A 25524-nucleotide genomic window follows, 5' to 3' on the forward strand; every position below is an offset into this window, starting at 1 on the left:
GTAGGGAAACAGAGATGTGGAAATAAAGTAGCGAATGTAGACAGCTAGTTAAAAAAGACTGCCTGTGACAAGAGGACAAGAAAAAGGATGTATCAGGGGAAAGATGGGGCTGAATAATAAATTGAAGATAAGAATGGCCTTTCTTTACTGCCTTCTTCTCAGTACCATTAGCCAGCCTTTCCCTGCTTTCCTGAAAGATGAAATGCTGCTAAGATATTTTCTTGAAGGCAAGAAAGAGTGAAAGATGGACAGCATTTCCATACCTCAGAAAGAAAGAAACAAGGCTCGCTGGGCTATCTGGAGGCTGATTTAGGTTGCTACAGAAAAGAGTAAATTAAGGCAGAGAACAGGCTGACTTCAACCATTCACCTGACCTGAGGAGTCACTGCTTTGTCTGAAGTTACCCTCTCTCCTGCCTTTACAAGAAACAGTCAGGAGACAGCCACACAAAAGCTGCTTTTTTTCCTTTTCAAAAACAAGAGGAGGGCTGGGACATTTCCCCCTAGCTGCAGGGATCTGTTAATTGGCTCCCCAGTAAAATTACAGAAGCAGCCTGCCTGATAATGATTGTAAATGACAGAGACGATCAGGTTTACCTTGTGACGTCCCCAGGGGACTTGTAGTTAGTTTAGTCTGAACTTACCATCAGCTGCTCAGGTAGCTTTCTGCTCAGCACGCAGTGGCTAGACTCATCCTGTATTCTTTCAAACCTAATTAGCATTAGGGGCCTTTTCTCCCTCTCCCTCCCATCCCTGGAAGCCTCCTTCTTCTTACTGTCCCCCCTCCTCCTCCTCACTTTCCATGTCTCCCTAAGCATGCCAGTCGAGAAACTGAGGATTACTTACAGAGGTTGGGCTCTTTTGTCTCTTGGCCTGCAAGAAACAACTCATGGCTTTGAGCTGTAGGCTACTGTCCCTCCAGGAAACTATGCACCAACTTCACTGAACTCCAACCTCCATTGACTCCTTTACAGTTTGAAGGTACTCAGCTTGAGGATTTTATAGTTCATTGTAGGTGTTTGGAATGTACTATGGGTCTTAAATAGAAGCTAATATGCCAAAGAGCTAAATGTTGAAGGAGGCAGCTTTCATTAAAACCAAACCTCCAATCTTTTTATTTTCCAGAAATATGTGGATGTGGGTATAGTTACATATGTCTGCATATGTATGTGTGTATGTGAATTGTATGTATGTGAATATGAGAATATTTAATATATATTAGATATACTATTATGTACACATATAAAATACATGTAATCTATGTGTGTGTATATATATATATATATATATATATATATGTATATGTGTGTATGTGTGGGTATGTAACATATATTACAGACATATATTACATAGTACATATACATATATATTAATCCAAACTGTAATGTATGGATCACTTATGGATCTTATTAAAATGCAGACTCTGATCCAGGAGGTCTGGGACAGAGCCTACTTTCGGGTAATGTAGGTGTTGCTGGTTTGGGGACCACATTTTGGAGAGCAAATCTTAGAGAGATCTTTGCATATTCTCCTCCAGCGTCATCTTAAACCTAACTGCCCTACTCCTCAGTTCTGTGCAAATGTCGCTCTGGTATTTCTTTAAGGCTAACAGTCCACTTGATAGAGGGCATTTTTTGCTGTTTCTCAAGATGAAATTAGCAGACTGTGAACTGGTGTTCTGCTTTCCTGTTCCAGACAAGTCCACTGGGAAGTGCCAAAGATGATGTGAAATCTCTTTAGATTTTTATTAGTTTACTATTATTTTTTAATTTGCTAAATTGAGCAGGTTACGTCATGAATTTTTAGGTAATTTTTATCTATTACACTATGTGTATTTATCTATACGCATGTGTATAAGGTTATAAATTCACTTTTGCTATTTTTTTCTCAGTATTTTGATGTTACTGGTCCATAACCTTTTTTTTCCCCCTTCAATTTCTCAAGGGAAATCCCTTTATAGGGAATCTGCTTTTCTGTCTAAGTATGGCTATGTCTATATGTAGACTCATTTTACATATAGACGTCTTGCTCATGACTCACTGGACTTCTGATATCTCAGGATTCTTGTATTTTATCAATTCTAAAAATTTTGTGACTTTTTTTTTTTTTTTTTTTTTTTTTTGCATCTTCCCCATTATCTCCCTGTCTGGAAATTGAGTTCTTTATATATTAGCCTTTCTCATTCTCTCCTCCATGTTCCCTAACTTCTCTTTCATATTTTCCATTTGTTATATCTTTATTTTACATTTTATGCAAATGATTCAGATTTATCTATATGTAACATTGCTTAAGTCACATACTGAATTTTAATGTAATCAACATGTCTAGAAGTTCTGATTCTTTTTCAACCCTGCCTGCTCATTTTTTTTTCCACAGTATCCTTTTCTTTCATCATGATTTATAATTATATCTTTTTAACCTTTTTCATCATTTTAAGTGTATGGTCTTTTTCAGATTGTTCTAATATCCAAAGTCTGGGGTCATGCTAACTCTCTTGTTTGATTTGTCTGCTGATTCTGATTTATGAGGATAATTTCTCATTTCATTTCTAATTTTTTATTGTGGGCATATTGTCAGTTTTTAGAAAGTTTTGAATTCATGACCACCTCCCCCCTTCCTCCCCAAACACAAATGGAGTTTTAAAATTCTTTCCTGCAAAGCATTATTCATTTCTTTCTACCAGTTATCTCAAGAAGTTGCTTGCCTGGAATCAGATTCTTTTTCCCATTCCTTTCTCAGTTTTAAATTCCTGCCACATGGCATATAAATGGGGATACTACATTTACATATAATGTGAGCTTGGGGCTTCCATTTCTCATGATAGGTGTTTTTCACACCAACATCCCTAAGCAGAGATAAATTTTCTTGTTCCTTTCTTGGGTCAGTATGAGGAGCCTGTTGATTGCCTCTTACACAGATAAGCTGAGCTTTCCCTCGTGATGGTTACCTTAGGTCTCAGTTCTCGTCTGTATTTCCTGGCTCCACGTGGCATTACAGTCACAGCCATTGACGAAATAGTCCTATGGATGAGTCTTCTATCTCTCACAGACACTCTTTCTGACTATGACCTCCTTCTTGCTTCTGGCTGGAAGTTTCTACTTCTTGAAAAACTTTTTTAATGTTGGTTTATTTTTGAGAGAAGGAGCGTGGGCGGGGGGGTGGGTACAGAGAGAGAGGGAGACACAGAATCTGAAGCATTCTCCAGGTTCTGAGCTGTCAGCACAGAGCCCAACACTGGGCTCAAACTCACAAGCCTTCACTGGGATCGAATTCACAAGCCGTGAGATCATGACCTGAGCCGAAGCCGGCCACTTAACTGACTGAGCCACCCAGGTGCCCCGCTTTTACTTCCTTTAAAAACTGCTATATGTTTAAAAATTCTTGTGTTGTAATTCACCTAGCATTTCTGAGAATTTGTAGCAGGAAGAAAATCCACTTGAATTCAGTTAGTCATACTGTTGAAACCATAAGTGCCCAGAGTGATCTTTCAAAATATAAATGATGATACATCATTTTTACAGTGTTTTAAAATTGTTAAAGAGCTTCTCATTGATAGAATAACATGTTAGAATAAGATGTAATCTGTTTTTCATGGTCTAAGAATCTTTCTTAATCAGGTCCCACCCATTCTCCCAGTATCATCTCATGTAACTCTTCCTGTGGCTCGTTCCTTATCCTGTAACCATACTGGCTTGCTTTCTTTTCTTGTACATGCCAAGTTCTCTCTCCTAAAACAGTGTTTCCACAGGATTCTTCCCACCTTTCAGTGGTCCTGGATCATCACATTCTCGATCACATCAATATGCTTAGTTCCTTCCCAGTATTTGACACAATACATAGTTATCTTGCCCATTTACTTATTTATTTTCTGCCTCTAAATAGAGTGTATGCTCCATGGGGAAAGCAACTTTGTCTTGCTCTCTCCTCAGCATCTAGCACAGTACCTGATACACAGTAGACAGTGAATGGATATATGTGTTCAATGAAAGAGTATGGAAGTAATGTTCAGCATCCTCTAGTTTAACTTTCTGCTTTTATAAAAAAAATAAAATGAGCTGGGAAAGTAGCTGAGAAAAGTTTAAGAACTTGTCCAAGATCATAAGTGTTTAATTAGATACCTGAAACAAGTACTCCTGTCTCCTGACTCCCCTGCCCTATTTTCTTTCTGGTCACCACTCCAGTGGTTATAGAAGGCCCATATCAGGGATTTAGAAAGACAATGGATTAATAGGCTATAGGGTGATCCATGACCTCCCTCCCACTTATATGATGAATTTTGTGGAATATACACACATATTAATTTTCTGAGGAAGAAGCCTGTACCTTTCATTCAATTTTCAAAAGAGTCAAAGCCTCAAAAAATCTTAGCAACTACTGGCCTACATACATATTGTTTATTAACTATTAAGTTCCTTGCATATTTTCTCTTGTCTTTGTATCAGTTCTTCTATAAGTAATAATTGAATAATCATTAAGGAAGTGAAAGACCTATACTCTAGACACTAGAAAAGATTGATGAAATAAAGTGAAGATGATACAAATGGAAAGATACTCCATGCTCATGGATTGAAAGAATATTGTTTTTTTTATTTTATTAAAAAAATTTTTTAATGTTTATTTATTTCTGAGACAGAGAGAGACAGAGCATGAGTAGGGGAGGGGCAGAAAGAGAGGGATACACAGAATCAGAAGTAGGCTCCAGGCTCTGAGCTGTCAGCACAGAGCCCGAGGCGGGGCTCGAACTCACCACGAGATCATGACTCGGGCTGAAGTTGGACACTTAACTGACTGAGCCACCCAGGCGCCCCAAGAATTAATATTGTTAAAATGTCTGTACTACCCAAAGTAATCTCCAGATTTAATGCAATCCCTATCAAAGTACCAACAGCATTTTTTCACAGAAGTAGAACAAAGAACACTAAAATTTGTATGGAACCACAAAAGACCCTGAATAGCCAAAGCAATCTTGAGAAAGAAGAACAAAACTGAAGCTATCACCATCCCAGATTTCAACATATACTACAAAGCTACAATATCAAAACAGCATGGTACTGGCACAAAAATAGACAAATGGATCAAAGGAACAAATAGCCCAGAAATAAACCCACACTTATGTGGTCAATCTATGATAAAATATAATGACAACACATCATTTTTACAATTTTTTAGAATTGGTAAAGAGCTTCTCATTTATGGGGGAAAAAGTCCCTTCAATAAATGATGCTGGGAAAACTGGACACCTACATGCAAAAGAATGAAACTGAAACACTTTATTTTACCATACACAAAAATAAATTCAAAATGAACAAAACCAAATGTGAGACATGAAACCATAAAGCTCCTAGAAGAAAACACAGGCAATTTCTTTGACACTGGTCATAACATCTTTCTAGATATGTCTCCTCAGGCAAGGAAAACAAAAACAAAAGTAAACTATTAAGACTACATCAAAATAAAAATTTTAGGCACAGTAAAGGAAATCATCAACAAAACAAAAAGGCAACCTACTGCATAGAAGAATATTTGCAAATGACATATCTGATAAAAAGGGTTAATATTCAAAATATATAAGCTACGCAGATCATCCCCCCCAAACCCAAAATAATCCAACTAAAACCTGGGCAGAGGACCTGAATAGGCATTTTCACAAAAACATACAGATGGCTGACACACAAAAAGATGCTCAACATCAGTAATCATCAAGGAAATGCAAATAAAAACCACAATGAGATATCTCCTCACACCAGTGAGAATTATTATTTTGAAAAAGAAATAACAAGTGTTAGTAAAGATGTGGAGAAAAAGGAACCCTCTTCCACTGTTGGTAGGAATGGAAATCAGTGAAGCCACTATGGAAAATAGTATAGAGGTTCCTCAACACATTAAAAATAGAAATACTCTATCATCCAGTAATTCCACTACTGGATATTTACCCAAAGAAAACCATAACACTAATTCAAAAAGGTATAGGTACCCTTATATTTATTGCAGCAGTTTTTAAATAGCCAAGATGTGAAAACAACCTAGGTGACCATCAATAGATGAATGAATAAAGAAGGTATGGTATGTATGTGTACAAACATGCACACACACACACACACACACACACGCACACACACACACTGGAATATTACTCAGCCACAAAAAAAAAGAATGAGATCTTGCTATTTGTGACAAGATGGATGGACCTAGAAAGTATTATGCTAAGTGAAAATAAGTCAGACAAAGACAAATACCGTATGATTTCACTTATATTGGAATCTGAAAAAACAAAACAAATGAACCAAGTAGAAACAACCCATAAATAGAGAACAAATTGGTGGTTGCCATAAGGGAGAGGGAGGGAAAAGGGGTGAAAGTGAGTGGAAGGTACAGGCTTCCAGTTATAAAATGAGTAAGTCATGAGGATAAGAGGTACAGTATGGGGAATATAGACAATGGTATTGTGGTAGTGTTGTGTGGTGACACATGGAAGCCACATTTGTGGGTGAGCATAGTATAGTATTTAGAGTTGTTGAACTACTATGATATACACCTGTATTGTAATATTGTGTGTCTACCATACTTCAGTGAAATAAAGTTCTGAATAATCATTATCAATTAAGAATCTACTATATTGCTAGAGGATCTAGTGTCATGATTTGTATTAAAATGTTGCCATTTATAAGTAAAAGGTTTTGTTCTAGAGCTATGGAATCACTTTGCACAGGAGTCTAGGGGTATTCTGACAATTTTGTTTATCAAGACTGGCAGTAACAACACTCAAATGTTGGCTGTAGTGCATATACCTCAATGTTTCATTAGCCATATTTCTGGTAATTGTTCCCCTAAAATACTAAAAAATAAAGAGTTTCTCATTCTAAATTCTCTGCTGTGTTGGAAACGAGCTCATTTGTGGGATCAGCTTTGACTCTGGAGAAGTGAGATTCAGATGCTGAACAGATTGGTTGATAATGTGTACAGCAGATTTGTGGATTTTAAATATGCATAGGACTAATCTATACTTTTCTTTCTCAGCAATATTTTTTCCTACCAAATCTCTTATGTGTAAAAGATCCCGCAGAGAATGGGGAGAAGGAATGATCCTGCCTTTGCAGTAGATGTTTGGTGCAGTGTCTTCCCAGACCATGAACCATTTTCCCTTTCATCCCTGAGAAAAGTCCTTCATTGGAGATGCCCTGCTGCTCAGCCATTGATAGCTGTGGTTGAGTGGCCAAAGCTGAACCCACTACATACTTTCTTTCAGAAATTAGGATTTGAGAGACAGAGACAGGCCAGTTAAATCTCTGATGCACCTACAACTCTTATCTATAAATGTGGAATTGCAAGAAAATATACTTTGCCACGTGTAATGAAAGGCAACAAAAAAGCCAGTCTGTAAAAAGTGAAGGTAAAGATGACTCAGGTAAGCTTAAACAAGAAAAAAGAAAAGAAAAGAAAAGAAAAGAAAAGAAAAGAAAAGAAAAGAAAAGAAAAGAAAAGAAAAGAAAAAAGAAAAGAAAATCTCTTTGGTCTCTGACAACTTTTCTTACAATTACTCCTTTTTTCCCTCACATAGACTGAATTAATTTTATTACAAACTAAGTTTAACTAATATAAAATTTTATTTCCTGTGGATGAATGTTCTTTCTTTTTGGTTTGTTTCATTTCTTTTATTTGTGTGCTTGGATGCAGAATGTCTGCAAGTGCTGTAGTCAAATCAATTGGGTTCAAAAGGTGATTTGATCACTTGCTAGCAAAGTATAATAATTTGGATGCACTCATACTAAAAATTTACTGGTTATCTGAAAGTCAGATTTAACTGGGTATCTTTTCTTTGATCTAGCAACCCTACTTGTGCCATAGCTGCTTCCTTTGTAAAGTGGAGGTACTAATACCAAATTAGCAAAGGGGTTAAGAATGTCAAGGATATCACAAACATCATTTAAAATAATATATCAGAAATACAGTTTATTATTTTCTTTCCTCTTCTCTTTTACCTGTGTTGTATCTGGAACACAAGAAGGTGTTACATACAGAGGTCATCGTTACGAGACCACCAATTGGGAGTAAATGGTTCATTTTGGAACATGGGGAAGTTTTGTATACTTTTTATGCAATGATGTCTTTATTCTCAGATTAGAGAATGTGGAAGGTCATGTATTTCTATCTGCCTGATTTCACCTAGGCACCCTATCTCAGGATATGCTAATATTCATTCCTGTGCCAGGCATATACCTAGGTCTTAGTTACACACAAACTGGTTTCTGATTCAAACTGGTGTCTCCCCATCTGATCTTTCTCACCTCCTATGGACAGAGATGAAGAAGGAAAAAGTGTGAGGAATAAAGAGAAGGAGAAAATATACTGGTTTACTATTGGCCTGCTTGAGGAAAAAGAATGTAAGATTCTTCATTTGAGGGCTCTTTTATTTCTTGTCTCCTGTGTCTAGGTCCTCATTGTTTTTATCTTGCTCACTTTTTATCCCCTGACTGGAGGAACCCAACTCCTGTAGGGCCTCTTTAACACAGCTCATTCTAACATATTTTCTGTTCGAGGGACACAGAGAAAGGAAATTTTCTTACAGAGCATTCATCATGTATTTCTTTATTTATCACTCCAGACCCAGTGGGATTGGATCAGACTTTTGCCTCTCCCCTGGGTGGGCTTGCTCATCAACCACGAAGCAATGGGCACAAAAAAGGCATCTTTTCATTTTTATTTTCCTGTCCAAAGTCACCATCTCTGGAGATGCTTTACAAGTAGCAAGCTAAAGGCTTGTGGAGAATATCAACGGGCCTAGTTTGATTTTGAAGAGGCAGGGGCATTCTCCTCTGTGGTTTCCTTCATTTTTCCTTTCTCATTTTCTTTCACGGTTTCAGTTGCACCTAAACGTGGCTGGGGTGGCATTTTACTGCTGTGAGGTAAGACGGTTTGCTTAGAACCACTGACAGAAATAGTTTTTGGCTGCAAATGATGAAGTGATGTAGTCAAAGGTTGTTTTGTAGTCTGGTTAACTGGGTCAACCATAGGAGAATAATTTATTTCTGTAACTGTCTCTGATGCCAGTGGCACCATGTTGATTATTTCATATGGACTCTGAGATGAAGTACCATCCATTTTGTAACAAGAAGTGCCATAAGGGATGGCACAAAACACAAGATCCGAGGGCAGTAGCTTAAAGTTATTGGGTGGCCGGGTAATCACAAACCTGTAAGAAAAGCCAAAGATGACTCCTGAGCCTCTCTGCAGCCAGGATGGCATGGCTATGGGTGATGGCCAAAACAAGGAAGTCTTTCTGCTGGGCCAGAGGAGGAAATGTTTTTGTTCTGCTTTGCCTCATTGGTTTCTGAGTAATAGTAAATACCCCTGGCACAGTATAACTGAAGCCTCAGAGTAGGAATTAGGAGACTAACATTCACTTCTGCCTCTGAAACCAAGTGTCTCTGACCTTGGTTAGGCATGGCATCTCCCTTCTTTGGGCCTTGCTTTTTTCACCTCTTTAATGGGAGAGGGATAGGATGGAGGTGTGGACCAATTGATCTCTAATTGACTTTTGGACTCCAAGTTTCCCTGTTTTTAATACCCACTACACTAATGAACTCAGTTGGCACAATAGTGAGCACTTGGCCAAGCTTTATCAAAAGCAGATTACATACATTCCAGCTATTTCTATTCTGGCTTAGGCCTACCCTAATACTTACACCACCAGCTTTCACACAGAATGTAGTGTGGCCAATGGAAAAAAAAAATAAACCAGTTTTATTGGAAATTTTGACTAGTAAGCAAATAGTGAATGTCAGTGAGTCTTAAAGAATACCCACAGCCTGGTCCTGTTTATAGGACAGCAGGATGCCTTAGCACAGTAGCAGCTACATAGCAAATCCTCAATAAATGTGAGTTAAATGAATTACTACACGAGCATTCATGTCAGAACACTGAGGCAGAATAAGGCAGAATAACTTTTCATGTCTTTCATCCTGTATTTCTTCATCACTGCCCCAAATCGTCACCTCGTATTTCCTCAACGCCCATCTCAGTGCACCTCTGACCTCCTTTGACTGAACAATCTTCCCCTTTTTCCTTTCCTGTCAAGTTCCCTGTGCTATATATAATAGTTTAAATAAGATCTACTATAGCCACATATTCCCTTTGAAACAGAAATATTATTTCCTTCCAGAATGTCCTCTCAAAGAGGGGCTGTACATTTTCCCTATTACCATGTTCCATAGGTTTTCCAGAAGTATTGGAGCAAGGGCATGGAGTTCAGGCAGAGAAAGAGAGAAACCAGCATCATTCATGCTTCCCAGTGCTGCTTCCAGAACATCACTGCTCCCCAACATCTTCGTGATTCATACTCTATAGCCATATCACCATCCCTCTTGATTCATCAGTATCATCTATAGACCTCCATGTTTATTTAGGTCTCTTGCACCTGGGATACTTTTTCTTTCAAGCTCTAGGACCACTATCATTTCATGTGCCTGCAATGTTTATGTGGCTTACAACTCCAAGAGCTAGGCACCTTTCCACTACCCAAGAATCTTATCTCCAAACCACTTTCCTGAGCACATACTGGAAGTCATCATTTCTTGACATGTCCCACCTCTCAAATATCATGCTTCCAGAAATCACTCTCTGGCTGTCACTTCCCATCATTCTGTCCCCTTTCATTCTTGCACTCTAAGTACATCCACTGTTTAACGTCATCAGGACTTTCAATCCCTTTTCCTTTCATTTTCGAGTTGGGTATTGCTTCTACAAACCTACAACAAAGTTCTTCTATTACTCTCAGTAGCTAACCTACACTTTTACCTCTTTCCCAACTCCCTGTAATACTTCCTCCATCTTTTCTCTCAGCAACGGCTATGACTATGCTTCACTGAGAGATCCTGGTGTTACATACAAATTCGTTTAAGCACATGGTATGGCAATGTTTGCCTTGGCACCCATTCTTTTCCTGCCTTTCTCTGATGAGCAGAAAGTTTTCTTTCCATTCAAGACTACTCTACTTTGAGGAAGTTGGTTTCTTTCTCCCTATAAACGAGAGCAAGGTTCTTTCTATCTTCTTCCACTCTATTGTTTTTAATTTCTCCTTGGAGAAATTAAAATGGACTGAATCCTGTCCATTCCCACTGTGAGAATCTTAGTTTGGACCTACATTATTGAATTGCCAGTAGACTGTACCCTCTCTTTTCCCCTTCTGCCTTCCACATACATTTCCTTTATGTTCTCCTATGCTGCTATCAAGTGGATCTTAGTTTCAACTGAAATATGAACATAACACTCCCACAATTTACACATACCAAGCCAAATGGGCTAGAAATGAGGCAGTCCAAAAACATTTACCCAAGGAGCCCAGCAGAAAACAAGTAAATCTTTCCAGTGGCTTTTAGCTTTAAAAAGTTGCATACAGATGGATGAGGGGTAAGTTACAAAAGAACCCTGATTTAAAATCTGGGTCTACATTTTAGCTGTCACTAGGGACACAGACACCATTCTCCTTACATAGTCAGTAGTAATTGTATCCCAATCATCAGTTCATTCATGTTATTCACACCCATGCTTCCTTATTCCTACATCACTCTCTACTCCCCCTGGACCCTTCTTTGTAAGCATGGACCCTCAGCTCTGGACTTTTCTTTCACATAAAATAAAGTAGCTTTGGCTCCTATGCTTGGATAGATGGGTACCACTTTCCAAGGTAGCATACTCCCCTTTTTTCTTCAGGGTTGTTCTCCTCTTCATCTATCATGCGGTATAAGCCAAGGCACAGGATTCCAAAATTATCTAATGAGCCACAGAACACTTGCCCAAATGTCTTTCTTGGCTGGGGAGAAAAGAGAAAAACATGTGTCTGTTGGCACTTTAATTAAGCAATAACAAGCACTTACTGGAAAGTTATTATCTTTCCTTGCAGTAAAAGTTTGGAAGACCCAAAAGCCATTTCCTAATATCTTTTATGGTGGCATTGTCAAGTAGGAAATTAGGTTTATGAATAGTTTTGAGCCTCTAATCCCAGTGATTGTTTTTATCACGTGGTCTTCCAGAGCCCCTCGTGGGTGTGGTGGAGCATGTTGTTATGCTAGTTTTTATTACTACCGCTGTTTTGGTAACCAGTAAGAAGTAACAATGAGTAACAGGTTGGGAAATTCAGTTTTCAAGCGATATAATGGGTTGGGATGTAAAGTGAACTCAAGAGAGTGGTTTTCTTATCCTACTCTCCAAATAGCACACAGTCCCGAGCATTCCTCCTGACACTGTTCTCAGGCTATACCCAACAAGGGCATCATGAGACAACATGGTCAAAGTAACAGCAAGGGGATTCAGTGAAGTCACTTGAGAACAGTTCGTTTCATTATGTGATGCTATAGGGTAAAGAACAAAATGAGGACAAGATATAAGTGGAGAAAGGAAGGACAGGAGTGTTGACCAGTCCACTGTCAGCTCTGATAGTAACAGGCAGTTGCTGGTGGCAGTTATCCTGGGCTGATAGTCACTCGTAAGTCATTCTCAGGTGAGGAACCCAAGACCACAGAAATGCCAAGGACCAGACTGTGCTAAGGGAACTTGGCAATGTTGTTTGCACCTGGAATTCAGATGTACAGAGCATGGGCTTTCCCTTTTTGTCAGTATCTATTAAGACATATCAAGTATAGACACCTAGAAGAAATTGCTTCTTGTGAAGCGGTTTCTCTTTCTACTGATGTCCTCTGAACAAACGAAAAATATTTCCTTATAAATTCCTGCCCCTGCTAACTGGTGGGGAGCTCAATGTAATGTCAGTTAAAGCTAAACCAAAAGGCACTGATAAGTTGATTACTCATTGCCAGGCTAGACCCCAATCTGACCAACAAATACCCAGATGCCTCACTGGAATCTTCCTTAATTAGCTTTTCCCCTTGCCATAATCTACTGCTCACTAGCTCAGTGGGCTAGGAAAATTCAAGCATTTTCCACTACTTAGCCCAATCAGAGTCTTAGACTCAAACACAGAATCCTTCTGCCTGATTTCAGCTGGCATGATCAGATTTCTTTATCAGCTCAGATATAGGAAGAGTGGGCAGACCCTGGGTCAGACTGCCTTGGAGGGAACCCTGCTTTTCCCGTGGGACAAAATGTGATCTCAGGTAAGTCCTTGTTTCTCTGGGTCTCAGCTTCTTGATCTGTTCAATGCAATTAATAACAATACCTACCATGTAAATCCTTGGACAGATTAAATAAACAACAATAACAAGAAAAACAAAGCAGACAGGCACAGAGAAAATGTTCAGTAAATATTAACTATTAGAGTTATTATTAATACCCTTGCTAAGGTACAAAGTTATTAGACCTCTCAGATGCTTCCTGCAGACTTGGATTTTTAATCTGGAATATGGGCATGAAAACGACTGCCTTATATACCTTCTGGAATTGTTGTAAAAAATAAAGATAGCACATGAAAATGCACTGTAAATTATAAAATATGAGTATAAGGTTGTATTATTGCTTGTTATTATTTTTATGCTATAGGCTATCTAGGAACCCAAATAGCCTGAGTCATTTTCAGAAACCCAGAATGGTAAGGAAGGGGGAACCTTTATTAAGGTAGAAGTAGACTCACTTCAATGTCAGACAGAATGGTTTGGTTTAAGGACAGAAGCCCCAGCTTACACCGCGCTCTTCCAGACACAACCGAAGTGCAGCTGTGGGTCAGCCCACAGAAACTCTTATCCAAAAAGTGTTCCAGCTGGGAACTTATCCCTCCTGTCACCAGCATCTGAAGTAATTCCAGGACGTGATAATTGTAGAAGGCCTGGAAAGCAACGACAAAGCCACGTGCAAAGTCAGAAGAACCAGCATAGAAACTGTGGACGTGTATAGCCTTGGAAATTTAGGGGGGGGGGGTATCACTGTTTGAAATAGATCAAATGACACAAAACAGGGTCTCTCATTATCATTATTTTTATTTTTATTTTTAATTTTATTTTTGAGAGAGAGAGAGACAGAGAAGGAGCGGGGGAGGGGCAGAGAGAGAGGGAGACACAGAATCCGAAACAGGCTCCAGGCTCTGAGCTGTCGGCACAGAGCCCGACTCGGGGCTCAAAGTCACGAACCGCGAGATCATGACCTGAGCTGAAGTTGGACGCTTAACCGACTGAGTCACCCAGGTGCCCCTCATTACCATTATTAAAATCAACTAAAAACTGGCAGTTCAGGTAGGGCACTGGGTTAGGCAAGGTGCAGAGTGACCCAGTTCTTGCTCCCTCAGGGCTTACACTGTAGCAGAAGAACAAAATGGGAAATGATACTGACACCAAGGATGTCTTCCAAAAATAGCAGAGGAGTATGTCAGGCCACAGATACCCTAATAATCATCAACAGACATTTAAAACTATGTAGTTAATGAGACGTCTATAAATTCCTCCCTAGGGACTACTGACATGATTACTGTCATCTATAATTGAATCTTCTGGATGTGAATCTACTTATATTCTTTTTGATTGTGACCCACTTGAGGACAGGTATTGCCTTGGGCCTTACTGATATTTAGATCTCCCACAGTTCTTGTGTGGAGCTAGAACACAAAATTGTAAGGGTTGAATAAATGGATGGAATTTTTGGAATGTCTGGCATCAAAATAAAACCAAAGGAAGACATGTGGGGAACTGCTTATTTTGAAACCACCTGGAGTCCGAATAACTCTAGCTATTTTATTATTTTTAATTTGTTTTTAAGTTTACCTATTTTGGGGGAGAGAGAGAGACAGAGACAGAGACAGAGAGAGGGAGAGCACACGTGGGGTAGGGACAGAGAAAGAGGCAGAGAGACTTCCAAGCAGGTTCCATGCTGACACAGCACAGAGTCCGATGCAGGGCTCGAACTCACGAACCGTGAGATCACGACCTGAGCCGAAACCAAGTGTTTCGCAAACACTTAACTGACTGAGCCACCCAGGGAGCCCCTGGCCCTAGCTATTTTCTTAAACTTCTTTTCCAAAGGATTCCTACCATATTCAGTGTAAACTGGCCATTGGCATACATGTAATTAGCACTGGAATACGTTACCCATCAGATTTTCTCAAATCTGAATACATAGAGTTTTAAGCGTTATACTTTTTGTTTTATCGAAATTAGGCTTTTACTCCAGTAGACATGATAATTCATAGGTTTACATAGTACCTATAGAAAAGCTAGTAATTTTTTTATTAAAAACAATGGGGCACCTGGTGGCTCAGTTGGTTAAAGCATCTGACTCGTGATTTTGGCTCAGGTCATGATCTTACTTGCTTGGGATTCTCTTTCTTCTCTGCCCCTCCTGACCCCCACCCCCAAATAAGCAAATAAGAACTTAAAAAAAAATAATAGTAATGAACTCAATTGTTACTGTCTTAGAAATGTTGCCATTCACTTTCTCTACTCTCAGATTCAAGGACTCATCTTCTGCAGACTGAATTATGATAGCAACCTGTTTACCTGTCTTCCCGTCTTGTTTTTCTTCTCACTTGGAATCCTTGTTCAAACTGTTTCTAGAGAGATTCTCTCGAACACAAATCAAATCATGCCATACACCTCCTAAAACCTTCAGTGTCATAACCCTTGCTGTAAAACCAAGCTCATCTCCTCTGTGAATGGTGCCCTCCAGTGCTCAATAGTCTATCAGTTGCTGAAGCTACATATTTACTCCTTCATGCCTTTGCTTTAGAACATCTGATCGCTCATCAACTTGGGGATCTCTTCATCAGAATGAAGTTTTCCTTTCTTTGTGATCCCACAGCCACTGGCTTTTGCTTCATTTCATCTTTCTGTATTTTAAGGTTGGTAGTTTTTCTGAAACATTCTTGACTTTGAATCTTGGACTGGTATGTTCTAGCTGAATACTTTTGGAAAATTCATGTGCTCCTTCTCAGAAACCTGTTTCATAACCTTTACAGTTGACATGATAATACCACCTTTGAATATTGTTTGTGGGATGAAATAGATCTACTGCACACATTATTAAGTTCTGTTCTCTTCAACATTGGTTCTCATGTATCTGGATCACCTGGAAGGATATTCATGAGTGTGGGTTTCTGGAATCCAAGATTTACTGCATCAGAACTTATGGACAGGAGTAGGAATCAGAAAGTTAAAGGCCACCTCTAGTGGTTCTGCCACTGGTTGGTGCTCAGATCATTCTGGGCAACATTTCCTTAAATGATGTGCTCTTTCCGAGGACAGACTTTGTCTACTTAACATTCATGTTCTCGGGGGTGCATTGAACAAAGCAGGTGTTCAAAGCTGTACGAATATTGACTGCAATTGGCTGTTGATTTTTAACAAATAAACAAATATTTCTAGCAAAACGTAGAGGCCATTGGGACAAGAGGGCCTAGGAAATAATACAAGCTATATGACTTAAGAGAGAATAAAAGGAAAATAAGTTCTAAAGTAGTTTTCAGAATTAAAAGATGACTTCAAATGTCCTGACTGAGGGGATCCCCTGACTGATGGTCTTCTCCTTACATTTCTTCTTTGTTCCATGTTGCTACCACCTAGAAGGGAGCTTCCAGAACTGGCTCACTGAAATCCAGGGGTGAACAGGGGACGTAAATCCAGGTTGAGCCACAATCCGTTTAAGAACAACTGGCCATAGTGTACAGTGATCAAACATAATGATGTTAGAATAATTCTCCACTGATGAAAGCAAAGGTCTAAATTCTAGGGTTGTTCTGGTGTCAAGGGCTCTCGGGAAACATGTGCTTTGCATATTTAACAGAGAGAGGCTTAGCTGTTGAATATGTCATTTCTTCAGTTTTGACTTCAAAAGGATTGCAATTCTATGTTGGGGAAAATAATGGGATTTACATGTCACCCTTATTCTGAGAGCTCATCTAGTATTCTTATTATCCTGGGTTCTCTCCTATTGGCCTCTTCCCCGCCCCCCTCACCTCCCTCCCTTCCTTCCTCCCTCCTTTCTTTTTTTTCTTTCTCAAGAAAATATGGAAGTTGAAATGTGCTTCACATATTTTAAACTTGGATAGTGTTTCTGATATAATCAGATTTAGTAGAATTTGGACTTCCAGCGTTAGAAAATGTTGAGGCCCAAAGTGTTTTCACTTTTAGCTACAATGAAGCTTGAGGTCTGTCTCATAACCTACAACATTTCCTAATAACATAGATAGTAACACCCTAGCTACTTTCTGCTTTTTATTCTGAAAATCCATCTCCAAAGGCTTTAAGACCAACCATTCTTATCAAATATTTCTAATTGAAAATGAGGCTACATGGTAGGAAAACTGCGAGTAACCAGCAGAGGGACCTTAAGGGAGTCACATACCTTCTGTGAGCCGCAATTTTCTTACAAGTAAGGAAATTGCTGCCTACGTTCATGTCCAGTTCTGAAGCCCAATTGTTATAAAGCCATACAGGAGTCCTGCTTATGGATCTGAGCGTCTCTCCATATATTTTTTTAAAGTTTATTTATTTATTTTGAGGGGGGTGGGGAGAAAGAGAGAGAAAGAGCATGAGCGTGCACGTGCAGGGGTGAGGGGCAGAGAGAGAGAGAGAGAGAGGGAGAGAGACAATCCCAAGCAGGCTTCCACACTGTCAGTGCAGAGCCTGATGTGGGGCTTGAACTCATGAACCGTGAGGTCATGACCTGAGCAGAAACCAAGAGTCGGACACTCAACTGACTGAGCTACCCAGGTGCCCCTCCACATTTGTATTTTTTTACAGTATTGAGCTGAGAGAGGATTAAATGTGAATGTGAATTATGTTTCACCGGACTGTTTTCCCATCTGGGGCAGTTTACAGTAGTATACCAGAGGCTACTTGAAGCCGTAGTGTCAGCTGTGTCCGATTTGGAGGGAAACACTATTATTTTACATTGGAAAAAAAAAAAATCACCGGTGTATCAGGGGATAGAATGAAAAAGGACATGAAATCCAAAACAAAACTTCAGTATAAGCAGTGACGACTTCACAGCACGTTATTCAAGCTTTGTTCCATCCTTGGGACCCACACCTTCATTCCTTTGTGTTTATTAAGGGAGGGCAGAGGAAAAGGTGGAGAAGTCCAGACTGGCGATCTAATCTCGTTTCAGACACGGGTGCGGCGTGTCCTGAGGGGAATCTGTTCTGAATGCGTCTGTTTTCCCCTTTGCCCTTCTGCGTAGTATGGGCATCAGGGGAACAAGCTCTGACTTGTGACCTCTGACCATGCAGCAGCAGGAAACAGATCTCTTGGTGCCCTGATCTGGGTGGCAGGTCCTAAGAACCGCTTGGAAGGTGTTTCTTGGGAAGGGGCATTATGAGGCAAAAGGCACATGCTAAATGGGGTGGGGTGGTGGACCCCTGTCCCTCACACAGGACTCAGGACCGGAAACTGGATATCTTGTCTCAGAGCAGCAGATGGGATTCTGCTCCTTCCATTTCATGCCTCTCTCTATGGGTCCCATATTCTAACTTCTAGGAGTGACCTTCCAGATCTTCTTAACAACAGAAATTCTCCTTCGAATCAAATTGGAGGCAGAGCCTCACACACAGTGCAGATGAAAGCTGAGTTGTTGTGACTGGGGGGAGGGGTACAGGTGTGTGTGGGTGCCCTGACGGGGTGAATGTGCCAGGGGGACCCCCCCGCTGCTTGTCTGCTCAGCAGCTCCTGAGCACGCTGGAAGGCAGATCCCTTTCGGCAAAACTTGAAAGTCAATGCACTGGAAGGCTACTCATAATCACAAAGATTTCTGGAAGGACAGGACTCTGACAGCAAGGTCTGACTCTGGAATCACAGAAAGTAGGGTTTGAAAACCAGCTTGTCATCTGTAAGTGCTGTGACTTTGGCACTTTATGTATCCCTCTAAGCCTCAGACTCTTTATCTGTAAAATGAGGCTCATAATTATATTCTCCTAATTGGGTTGAAAGAAGAATTCAACATGGTATTGCAGGTAATGCGCTTAGCAAAGACCTTGACCCAAAGTAAGTGCTTCAGAGATGTTATTATTATTCCTATCACAGTTATTGCTCTGATTCCTAATATTACCCTAACAACAGAACTTATTCGAAGAAGTTGCCATGAGGTCTGTGCTGAGAAAAAGCCGCAGGTGTGATCTGCAGGCAAAGAAACTGACCATTAGTGGCACCTGCCGTGGGGATGGGTTGGAGGGAGTGATAACCACGGACGGAGCTTGCAACTGCCATCCTAACTTTAAGTAGAGACCAAGATCCTTGCCTTTCTCCCCCGCCTCTGAGTAAGAAGAAGCTCTGATAAGAATGGAGAATAAAGCCGAATGGTGACGAACATAGTCCGAGGCCACTGCTCTCATTTCCGCAAGACCAAGGGTCAGGTCAGGAGGCCAGCCAACATCAAATGGTACTCAGAAGAGGGGAGACGGTAGAATTGGAGGCTCAGGTCTGACCTGTGGCCTCTTTCTTTCTATGTGGCTAGACAATGGGAAGTCACCCCACCCTTAGAAAGCCAGGTGGACCCTGCAGCACCAGACGTCAGGGCAAAGGAAACAAGGGTGGGCAGTTACCTGATTATTTTCAAAGGTCTAGTTCAGCTTCTCGTGGCCAGAGATTTGGGGCTGGAGCTCTAAATAGTATTAAAGTGTGTTCATTTTTTTGTGTTGTACATCATTAAGGATTCAAGAGCTGGGGCAGAAGGTCACTAGGTAGATATGCAGAGGGTGAAGACCCAAGCCAGCCCCTTTGACATAAAAGTTCCATTGCTATGCTCACCCTATGTTCTGTTGACCAAGTGCTAGTCTTTTTAATTTTATTTTTTAATTTTTATTTAGTTTTGAGAGAGAGAAAGAAAGAGAGACAGAGTGCGAGCAGGGGAGGGACAGAGAGAGAGGGAGACAGAGAATCTGAAGCAGGCTCCAGGCTCTGAGCTGTCAGCACACAGCCCGACGCAGGGCTTGAACCCATGAACCGTGACATCATGTCCTGAGCTGAAGTGGGATGCTTAACCAACTGAGCCACTCAGACACCCCTGTCCTTGCAGACAAAGTGAGGGTCCAGTGTGGCTTGTGACCTCATATGACTCAGTTGTGTGGCTTTTTCTCTCTTCCACAGACTTCACTGTAGGGCCTCAGAAAAGACTCCTGAGTTCTTACATAGCTTATTTCCTTTTCCAGGAGGATGAACTTGTCCTTTCCCACTGAGAAGCCTAATGGTGTAATACCTGAAGGTAGCCTGGGAGGAGGTGGTACTTCTCAGTGAGGTCACAGGTCCTGTGGTAAGTGGTTAGAGGCCCAGCTGCTGGCTCTCATGACCGAGTTTGTGTTTCCTATGCTGGCTTATGTTGTATGTTCATTTGTTTTTATTTCTATTCTCTTAGCCCTTCTCTGCCCATCCCGTTCTTCCCACTAGTTCTAAGCAGAGTCTGTGACTTTGTTCCTGCTGCTGTGGGCCAGTGGAGTTTAATTAAGGCTCCAGTTGAATTTAAGGCACGAAGGTGCCTGTCATCTAGGGATCTCTGAAGAGACCTGGGACCTTAACCCCATTGAAAATGTATCCTGCAGACGGTCCAGTTCATCCAAAGTCACCTCCTGCCTGACACTTCAAGTCATTAATTACCGGCAAGGGAACTGACATATCAATGACAGACAGTGACAAAACCCTTTCTCTGACAGAGCCATCTTCCCAGCAAGGTCACCTGACTGGGCCCCTGGCTCAGTCAAGGCTGAATGCTGCCTAAACCTTTGGGAAATTCATAGTCTACCAACTTGTTTAATGTTAAGCTATCACTGACATAGTTTTCTCTCTCTGAGAACCGGATGGGATTTATGACACCCCTTCCCCACAAGGCTTAGGGAAGCAGAGGCCAAGGCAACATAATCCCCTGCTGCCATGAGGGCAGTGCCTATGGCCCAGCCACACTCCCCTAAAAAGTGCAATCTGTGCCTTTGAGGCACCTGCACAATTCAGGAATGATGCCCTTTCCACACGGAATTACAGAAGGCTGCAAGTCTATCAAACTGGCTTCAGAGCCCTGTGCGTCTATACACTGGTATTCAGCCGCTCCGCAGCCCTTCCCTTGGAAACTCTGGGGAGGAGTCTGTGAGGCAGCCAGGTTTCCTGTGGAGGGGTTCTTGCAGTCGTTCACAAATGGTGACATACAGATTTTGTGTTTTAGTCCAACTCCCTGAACATAAGAGCACTTGCACCTCACTGCCTTTTCCCTTCTCCTCTCTGCCTGCAGTGTTTCTTCTCCCAAGATCAGAATGACACCAACTCCCTTCTTCCCCAGAGCTGGCCTTGCATGCCTCGACTTCAGTGCTGCCTTCCTTCTCTGGCCGCGCCACTGAAACTTGCAACTCCTTTCCTAACCCTCACATTTCTTATCTCACATTGCCTTAGCCCTTATATCTGACATGCCACATAGGGCCCTTATTTTTCAGGTTAGTGTTTTGTTTTGTTTTGTTTTGTTTTAAGTTTTATTTACTTATTTTGAGAGAGCACAAGTGGTGGAGGAGCAGAGAGAGAGGGAGAGAGACAGAATCCCAAGCAGGCTCTGCACTGTCAACACAGAGCTCGATGTGGGCTGAAACTCATGAACTGTGAGATCACGACCTGAGCCGAAACCAGGAGCTGGACACTTAAGTGACTGAGCCACCCAGGCGCGGCTATCATGTTTACATTAATCTCCTCCACTACCCTAAGCTCTACGTGGGCACACAGACTTTTGTTTCATCACTGTTGTACCCCTGGCACCTAGAACAGTGTGCCCTGCATAGAGCAGGTTTTCTCACAGTGCATTTAATTCTACTTATGGAAATGCTGGAGCGGAGGCAAGGGACATGCTCAGAAGCTAAAGAAGTATTGAGAGCTGAAGACCAACCACATAGTCAGGCGCCCAGGAGGCACCCGGGTGGCTCAGTCCTTTGAACATCCAACTCCTGATTTCTCCTCACGTCCTGTTCTCACGGTTTGTGGGTCTGAGCCCTGCATCGGGCTCTGCACTGGCAGCATGGGGCTGCTTGGGATTCTCTCTCTCCCTCTCTCTTCCTGCCCCTCTCCCACTGTCTCTCTCTCTCAAAAATAAATAAATGTTAACAAAACAAAACAAAACAAAGCACCCCAGGAGAGGGGTGACATGGAGGGAGAGTCAACATAGCTCTGAACAAAACTCATATCGCCAAAGGCCAAAGCTTTTTTTCCTAGTCCCCCTGTCCCTTTATGGCTGAGTCCTGCATAAGCTGTTGAAGATATTTTAGAGAGAGGAGAAAGGAGTATCTCATAAGTTCTGACACCACAGCTTGGTCTGCCAAGATGCACTTGAAGCTCAAAGGTAGGTACCCTCCTCTTTAGGTGCTCATTCTTCCTGGTACCAAGTGGTCTCGTTCTAAGGGCCAGAAGACATTTGTAATTTTGAAAATGTGAACATTTGGCTCCCGTTGCCAGGTAGTTGTGAAAAAAGATGAAACAATGTATCTGAACAAGATTTTTTGTGAAATTCCAAGAGAACTCAGAATTGTGAGGAATTCTCATCATTTCTCTAAGCCCTAACCATCCTTTCTACCCTCTGCAAGGGGCTTGGTTCACAGGTTCAGCTCAGCTGCACTTACTGTGGCCAGGAGGGAATCCAAGAAGCTGCCAGAAAAGACGGTGCCAGTGGAAAAGGATGTGCTGAGATGCAGGTTTGTTCCTGAGAATGATTCATCCAGTCCACTCAGCTGTTCAATATAGTGGATATTGGAAGGATTTTCTGCAAAGCAAAGAAGCAAAAAAAGAAAGGCAGGCAGACAAGCTTAAGAATATGAGACTGCCATACAAAGCAGGCCAAGGGGTGACCATTGATCAAAGGATCTGATGTCTACTCTGGGCCAATGTGGGATCTGCCCTTACTTTAGTATATCATATTAATATCTATATCTATATATAGATATAGATATATATCTATATATCTATATCTAATATATATATAGATTAGATATAGATATAGATATAGATACAGATATAGATATAAATTTTTTTTCTTTCCAAGCATCTTCCTCCCCTAAAGACATGTATCTGTCTTGGGTACCTTCATCATCAAGGGTATATCCTTGACCCAGTTCCTCCAAACAAATGCCTCCAATGTCACCTTTATATAATTTACCTTTCAAAGCAGGACACTTTTGGAAGTAAAAAGGGGCACTCTCAATAACTGCACTGGGACAACAGGCATAAATGGGAACATATGATCACCCCAATTAAAGGCATTTTTCATAACACTACATCATAGATACCTTGGTATTCACTTGGGTTTTTAGAGTTATCTGGGTCCAGGATAAGCTAAAGCAGTAACACTCAAAATTTAATGTGGATATGAATCACCTGGGGATCTTGTTATAACACAGATTATGATTCACTAAGTCTGGGGGTAAGAACGGGATTCTAGGTGTCCAACAAGCTTCTAGCTTCCAGCTGCTGATTCATGGACTATACTTTGAGTAATAGGTCTTAGAGAATCCTCCTAATTGGGGCCCCTGTAGAAGTGGCCAAATTATCTACTAGCATGTCTATACTTGCCCCAGCTGCAACTCAGATCCCTGTAGGAAGCCTCTGAAGGAAATGCAACTGGTCATTGTTGGGAGTACAAACAGAAGCACTGATTGCCGTTGTTCCAAGATTATTGTTTCAAAAATGTTTGAAGACCAAATAGCTTTGGATGACAGAGATAATATCTCCCACCAGAGCAAAGGGAATCAAGCTTACTGCCTGTTATAAAAGATTCTGGTTCCCAAAGCCCATGGTTTCTCTCCTACAAAGAAATCCATTGTTCATACAGGTATTATTTGGCCCTTGTCATGTCACCCTGTGGGAATGAGGCTTTGGGCAAGCAGCACAAAATTGATGGTACTCTGGCTATTGCCACTGCTTTGAGTAATAAACTGTTCTTTATCTCTGTCCCAGGGGTCTTGTGTCTTCTTCCAGTATCCATGAAACTGAGGCAGGTCAACTTAATGGTTTGCAAGTAACATAAGGTCTTACTTACATCCTTCACAGTTCTTGACAGTCAGATTACAGATCAAACCAAACTTCCTGGGCACACAAGGCAGAATACATTCCTAACTAAGACTGGATTATTCCTTAATTCTTCAAATCACTCCATGGTTTTATAAAAGATGAGCAATGTCTGACTAATATCTACCCACCTTTCTTATGCACATACACTTTTTTCTCCTTGCATTCTAACCCTCGACACACACACATACTCCAGGAGCCCTTGTCCAAATCTCGCTGTGTCTTCTTAAACTACTGGCTTCTGCTTTCCTAGCCATTTTCCTGTATGCCACTGGACATTCTGTACCAAAGTGCTGACAGTCAGGCCTGCAGCTCTCATGTCATTTTGACCTTTTCCAGCCAGCCAAAGAACAAAAAACTGAGGGAGCTGACAGGTGATTTGTTATACTAATTTGACAAGGGCTACCTGATGCCAGAAAGTCTTTAGTTCAACAAAGCTGTAAGTCCCTGGATGGTGACCAGATGCACTTTGGGGCCAGGGAAAACCTTGCTGGTCCTCTCCTAACCATTCCAACTTACATCACAGTCTTCTAATCAATGTCCTTAGTGTATCTACACCTTGGGTTGAAGATGGCTCAAAAGGGTAGAAAAATAAAATCTAAGTAAAAACTGCAGTTGACAGCTTCAGGTTCTAATCTGTGCTAAAGACACCATGCCCCTCTTTCGTATCTTCCCCTTTTATCATCAATTATTGCTATTATTAAATCCCAGTGTGTCCCCTGTTGTCTTAAAAATGTATCCCCAAATGCACAGGTACCTTCGCTGCCTTCCCTACTCTTCCCACCCTCAGAGCTCCTCACATCCAGGAAAGTCTCATGTATGTGCATTTTCCATATGGTGTTGGTGAGAGATAACAGCTTATTCTGGTGTTTCTGCATGAAGTATTTTCATTTTAGAAGAGCATCACTCAGAGCCAGGATTCAGATGACCCAAGGGAGGTACCTGGGACACAAAATTTAAGAACCCCAGGAGCGGACACATCCTTAAAATCTGTACCCCAAGTGCCTCATTTGCATCACCCTGGTATCCTAGCCCTGGTGTCACTACAGGAAAGGAAGATGCCTGATTTAAAGTCCCATGATGGGTAGGTAAGTGAGTATTGGGAGATCCTTCCTAGAAGTCTTCAAATCCGTGGTCCCTCCCACAAAAGATTTCCTCCAAACAGACTGAGTCAGTGGCTGATCTCCTCCTGGTCACTGAACAAAAGGAGAAGGCAGATGCTATTCCTGCACCCTGACACCCAGATACAACAGGCTCTGCTTGATGATGTCACCAGCTGTGTAAAAGCCCAATGTAATGTCCAAACACTTAATGTTTGTCTGGGCCCCATTCTGATTCTTCTGTCCTTTGACTGTGGATTCTTAGATCACAAAGATTTATCCCTTGAATTTTATCCTTGAAACACAACTTACTCAGTTCAGTGAGGATGGGGATTCTTCGGAATTTTGGTTTCTCAGGAAATCCAGTGAAACACTCTGAAGTCCCTTTTGTGAACACACACAACAAAGAAAAGAGATTGATAAATGCAAACAAAGTGGCTTTTAAGACTTGGCAAGGATGTAAATGCATGCCAT

The 25524-nt window shown here is 41.2% G+C and overlaps 1 protein-coding gene across 3 annotated transcripts in view; it reads right to left on the reverse strand.

Annotated features, from left to right (window-relative positions):
• Positions 1-8616: 8616 nt before the first annotated feature.
• KCNU1 (potassium calcium-activated channel subfamily U member 1) overlaps positions 8617-25524 on the reverse strand; it is a 148199-nt gene continuing 131291 nt past the window's right edge. For all 3 annotated transcript variants that reach the window (XM_047854823.1, XM_047854822.1, XM_047854824.1), the window contains 5 exons: positions 25363-25434; positions 22510-22649; positions 13582-13773; positions 11696-11808; positions 8617-9189 (listed from right to left, as the gene is read on the reverse strand). In XM_047854823.1, coding sequence (XP_047710779.1) covers positions 8778-9189; positions 11696-11808; positions 13582-13773; positions 22510-22649; positions 25363-25434 — 929 coding nt within the window. In that variant the 3' untranslated portion in view covers positions 8617-8777. The remainder of the gene's footprint in view (positions 9190-11695; positions 11809-13581; positions 13774-22509; positions 22650-25362; positions 25435-25524) is intronic.

The sequence above is a fragment of the Prionailurus viverrinus genome, chromosome B1 (genome assembly GCF_022837055.1).
Source record: "Prionailurus viverrinus isolate Anna chromosome B1, UM_Priviv_1.0, whole genome shotgun sequence".
Lineage (NCBI taxonomy): Eukaryota > Metazoa > Chordata > Mammalia > Carnivora > Felidae > Prionailurus > Prionailurus viverrinus.